Source organism: Microtus ochrogaster, chromosome 4 (assembly GCF_000317375.1).
Source record: "Microtus ochrogaster isolate Prairie Vole_2 chromosome 4, MicOch1.0, whole genome shotgun sequence".
Lineage (NCBI taxonomy): Eukaryota > Metazoa > Chordata > Mammalia > Rodentia > Cricetidae > Microtus > Microtus ochrogaster.
Window position 1 is genome coordinate 42,009,185 of NC_022011.1, and position 5,746 is coordinate 42,014,930.

Below are 5,746 nucleotides of genomic sequence, written 5' to 3' on the forward strand. Positions count from 1 at the left end.
ACCAGGCTGGTCTCGAACTCACAGAGATTCGCCTGCCTCTGCCTCCCAAGTGCTGGGATTAAAGGCGTGCGCCACCACCGCCTGGCTTGAAGAAGCTGTGATTCTTTGCCTATCTAAAACACCTGATTGGTCTAATAAAGAGCTGAACGATAGCGAGGCCAGAGAAAGGATAGGTGGGGCTGGTGGGCAGAGAGAATAAAGAGGAGGAGAAATGTAGGCTGGGGGTGAAGAGAGAGCAAGCAAGGAGAGAGAAAAAGCGAAGGAGAGGAGGGCACCAGGGGCCAGACACCCAGTCACACAGCCAGCCACGGAGTAAGAAAAAAGAAAGAGATAAGAATAAAGACAAAAAGTCCAGAGGCAAAACATAGTTAAAGAGAAATGGGATAATTTAAGCTAGAGAAGCTGGCTAGAAACAAGCCAAGATAAAGACAGTCATTCATAAGTAAGAATAAATTTCTATTTATTTGGGAGTAGGATGGTGGGCCCCAAAGAGTAAAAAAGCCAGCTACAATGGGTGTTTTGCGTGCATGTATGTCCAGGTACCATGTGCGTATCTGATGCCTGCAAAGGCCAGAGGATCCCCCTGGTACTGGAGTTGCAGATGGTTGTGAATTATCATGTGGGCACTGGGAACCAAACCCAGGTCCTCTGCAAGAGCAGCCAGTGCTCTTAACCACTGAACTGTCCCTCCAGGCCCCTAGGCAATGTTTTTAATGCCCTGAATTAGATGTTAATGTTCTGGCTGAATTCTTCTTGCCTCCTACAGTTTCCACTAGTACCTCCATTTCAACACAGCATCCTACCCTTCAGAACTGACCCCACAGCCAGGCAGCAAAAATGAACCAGCCTTTTCAAGGAGCTATCACTGTGCTTCTTTAATGAAAACTCGCTTGGTTTACAAGGCAAAAATAAAAGCACTAGAGGGAGGGATTTGGATCTTATCAATACGGCTAACAGCTTATGGCTTCTGACGAGGTACAAGGTACTCCCTTCCCTTCTGTCAGTCTCACTAAGGAGCTGGAGATGGGACCCCACCCCGACCCCGTGCTGCTGACTCGGAGGTGCCAGAGGTGGAGGTGGGGAATCCCCTCCTCACCCCCTGCTGCCTGACTCGGAGGTGCCAGAGGTGGAGGTGGGGAATCCCTTCCTCACCCCCTGCTGCCTGACTCAGAGGTACCAGAGGTGGAGGTGGGGAATCCCCCACACCACTGCCTGACTCCGAGGTGCCAGAGGTGGAGATGGGGACCCCTGTCGCCCCGCTGCCTGACTCCCGAGGTGCCCGGGTTCTCATGAGAAGAGACACACAGCCTGGGATCCCCAACACAAGGAAAGGGCTGTACTTTATGGCCATAGCCCCAGTTCACCTCTTGACACATGACTCTGCATAAATACTTGCAGGCTAGTAAAATGAACTATCAGAATGCAAGTCAGATGGCGGTGTCAAGATTAGCTAATGTGGTGAAGGAAGCAAGGTTTGGGAACCATCCACTCTAAGTATTACATGGATCCCTCAATGGACCATACAATTGTTGAAACAGTGGACCCAAGGCACAAGAATTCTCCTTCTGCCCAGGATGCTCATGCTGGGAGAAGAAAAAGGCTGTACTTGACGGCTCCCAGAAACAGATTTCACATACTGCTGACATTTGTTTGATGTGGGAGTGATTTCTTATTAATAAAGAAACTGCCTAGACCCATTTGATAGGCCAACCCTTAGGTAGGCAGAGTAAATAGAACAGAATGCTGGGAGAAAGAAGCTGAGTCAGGGAGTCGCCATGATTCTCCCACTCCAGGCAGACGCAGGTTAAGATCATTCCTGGTAAGCCAGCTCCTGGGCTACAGCAGATTATTAGAAATGGGCTAGTCCAGGTGCGAGAGTTAGCCGAGAAAAGGCTAGATATAATGGGCCAAGCGGTGTTTAAAAGAATACAGTTTCCGTGTAATTATTTCGGGTAAAGCTAGCCGGGTGGCGGGACACAGCCTGCCGCTCATATTACAACAGCCATGAGGGCGGCCGGGTGCCTGGGACGCAGCCCCGCTGCTCTTATTTCAACATTTGTTGAATCACCTTGTTAGAGACCAGACCCTAGACAATGATGGGTCAGTAGTGCGTGAGCCACCCTGACCTGGACAGCCTACGTGTACAGATCCGATCACAGTGAGAACGGACTTAGGGGATCCTGGGTCTTCATCCTCTTCCCAGTGTGGCTCAATCTTTTCACTATTCAGCTGTTTTAATTGACATCTCAATGGCAGCCAGGGCAGAGATTGGTGACCCCTGAGTTCCCTAACATGAGTTCTGAGCAGAGCTGTAAGCAAAAGGAGCACTTATCAAGGGAAGGTTGACCCACAAAAAAGGAATCAAGATACTAATGTTACTGGAAAGGGGGGAGGCAGCCTGCCTGTTCCTCTGCTGAAATAGCTAAGATCTGGGGCATTTCAGGCAGCAGGCGTGGGGGAGGGGGGACACGTGCTGAATACAAACTCACACTAACAGCCCTGGGAGCGTGAGGTGAGCTCACAGCCAACATACTAAGAAGCAGGAGACCATCCCATGTTACCTAAGGCAGCCCTCAGCTCAAAGTAACTAGAGGCAGGGGGCCCAAACTCAAATCAGGGTGATTTCTGTCCTCCAGGGGACTTAGCAATGTCTGAAGACAATTCTGACAATTCTGGCTGGGAGGAGACACTATTGCCATCTAGCAGATAGGGATCAGAACTGTCGTCACACTGAAATACACTGCAGTTGCTATCACCTACCCCATTGGACAAGACCCTTAGCACTCTGGATAGTGAAAATTATTCATGAACACTAACAAAGGACCATAAGCACATAAGGTCAGTGTGCACCCAATGATGGGTGGCAGTTTAGAAAATGAATGAATGCATTCCCTGACAGAAACATTTGCTATAATTTAAGGCGGCTATACTGACCACTGTCAAAGTCACCATTCAATTTAACGGGAAAAGCCCTGGCTATAATTTGTGTGTTGTGTGTGCACATGTGCATAGATGTGCAGATGCACTGCACTTGTGAAGGCCAGAGGTCAGAGTAGGGCATCTTCTACCTTTTAAAAAAAATTATTCTTGTCGGGCGGTGGTGGTGCACACCTTTAATCTCAGCACTCAGGAGGCAGAGGCAGGTGGATCTCTGTGAGTTCAAGGCCAGCCTGGTCTACAAGATCTAGTTCCAGGACCGGCTCCAAAGCTACAGAGAAACCCTGTCTCAAAAAGAAATTATTCTTTGGAAACTAAAATATAATTATGTCATTCCTCTTCCCTTTCCTCCCTCCAATCCTTCCCATTTCCCCTCCTTTTCTTTGTTATTATTACACACATATATATAAACACATAAATATATAAATACAACCTGTTCAATCTATCTAGTGTTACACATGGATGGATGGACGGATGGATGGATGGATGGATGGACGAACGGACGGACGGACGGACAGACCAGTTTCAGGACTGACCACTTGGTAATGGCCATCCAATTCGGGGCTCCTCCCTAGGGAAGACTAGTCTTCCCGCTCTCGGAATTCCTCCATTGCCGGTAGTTCTTTGTCCAGGGTCCAGTTTGGTTCTGAGACGGGAGGGTCTCTCACTGAACCTAGAGTTCATTGATTCAGCTAGGCTGGCTGGTCAAACTGCTCCAGAGGACTACCTGTCCCCAGCATCCCTAGTGCTGAGGTCCCAGATGTGTGCTGCTGTGCCTGGCTCTTCTTTACATAGGTGCAGGGGATCCGAACGAGGTTCATGGCAAGCGTCCTACTGACTAAAGCACCTCCCCAAACTTGTTTTAAAGAAATGTCTCTACATGATAAAGTTTTGGATACTTTATATCTTTTATGTCTTTACTATGTGTCTTTGCTAATTTTACACTTATAGAAAATACTTTATGTATCTGTTCAGTTATTCCTATTTGATCCAGCCATTCTCTTTTTGTTGAGACAGGGTCTTGCTATTTAGCCTGGGATGAAATGAACTCATTATGTAGACCAGGTAAACCTCAAACTTGCAGGGATCCCTGCACCTCAGCCTCCTGAGTAGTGGGATAACAGGAGTGCGCCAGCATGCTAGGCTTCTTCCTCAGTGTCCTGGAGTATCTGCCTGGCCTTTAAGAGGCTAGTCGGCTTTGCAAGCTTGCGGGGAGGCAGAGGAAGCCTCACCTAACCCATTGGTTTAACCTGTTAACCAACCTACTTTAAAGGAATTTGTAGATACCTTGACATCAACACAACATTCAGTTTCTGTTTTCCTGGCTACAAATTCAGAACTTAACAAAACAAAAATCGTCAAAGAGATTTACAGCAGTTTCTGCAAATGAGGAAATAATGTCCAGAGAAGGGGAGCAATCCCCCCAAATGAGCACCCCGAGATGGAGAGAACCTTGGGCCTGAGCCTCTCCTCCAATCCTGTCCTCCCCACCATTTGCGGTACGTCTGACATTACTTCCTAGGGCATTTCAGAGATGAGAAAGCAGCCCGAGAAAAGGGCAGGAAAGCACAATGGTCAGCGGGACAGCTAAAGATCCTAGCAAAGGGCTTAGGAGGGAATGTCCCAGACATTCTTATGTGTCCTGCCCTCGCAGAAGACAGCCCCACTTACCCCACAGGGCAGACATGAAAGGGGGCTGGTAACCCTGAGACACCAGCCCCACTTACCCCACAGGGCAGACATGAAAGGGGGCTGGTAACCCTGAGACACCAGCCCCACTTACCCCACAGGGCAGACATGAAAGGGAGCTGGTAATCCTGAGACACCAGACAGCTTCCAGGACATTGAGGACTTCCAAAAATCTCAATTCTTCTCCCACAAGCTGCTCACAGCTCAAAAACCACAAGAGCAGTGAAGAGAGAAATACCTTCAGGCGGAGGACTGTTTAGGGGCACTCACCAGGAGGCAAGAAAGGACAAATAGCCTGAGGGGGCCCGGCCGAGGGCACCATGACTCCTGCTTGTCCATGGTGCCCGTTCCTGGGGATGTAGCTCTAGGCAGTAACTGCGATCTGCAGCCTAGGTAGGGTGCCGGCTGTAGGCGGAACCCAGGGCCCAAACTGCAGCCTCCTCCACCCCCACATACCTTTTCCCAGGACAACGTCCACTCTGCCCCTCCCAGCCTGGCTGGCCAGGAGACAGGCCTGGAGGGAACTAGGGTGTTTTTCCACCACTGGTCTCACTTCTTTGAGCTTACTTTCCAGAGCTTCTCCTCAGGCAAAAAGAATGCTACCTTTCTTAATCTTCAAGCAAAATATAAAATCATAGATATACAGATAAAGCAAACCTTCCTTAGGAAACAAAACCTTCACAAACCACAGCACACGAAGACACAAAACACAGATAAAACCCTTCTGTCAACTGGCCAAAGCCACCCACAAAGACAAACAAATGAGGTAGGTACACACAGAACTGCTCTGTCACATGTCCTTCCTTCCTCCCCGTCCCTCCCTCCCTCTCTCCTTACCTGTACCTTAACTTTTGCTCCCTAATTCTCTCCCCAGTGAACTGACCCCTCCCTTCCCAGGCCAGTTGTCCGTTCCTAGGATTAAGCCCAGCACCATCCTATGTATATACATCAGACACTCAGAAGCACCGCCGAGGAGGGCGCAGACTGGAGAAAAGCAGTAAGCCTGCGGCTGAGCGCTGTCCTGCAGGAGTGCAGAGTCTTCAGTTGCTATGCTTTCCAACTTTTTAAAAAATTATTTTGTTCTGTGGTTGGAGGAATAGCTAAGTGTTCAAGAGCATTT

General features: G+C 49.0%; 1 protein-coding gene across 1 annotated transcript in view; it reads right to left on the minus strand.

Moving 5' to 3' along the window:
* LOC101989048 (protein CutA homolog) overlaps positions 1-5,084 on the minus strand; it is a 19,087-nt gene extending 14,003 nt beyond the window's left edge. Inside the window, exon 1 of the mRNA XM_005346001.1 lies at positions 4,897-5,084. Within this exon, the coding sequence (XP_005346058.1) occupies positions 4,897-4,965 (69 nt within the window). The 5' untranslated portion in view covers positions 4,966-5,084. The remainder of the gene's footprint in view (positions 1-4,896) is intronic.
* Between the last annotated feature and the right edge of the window lie 662 nt (positions 5,085-5,746).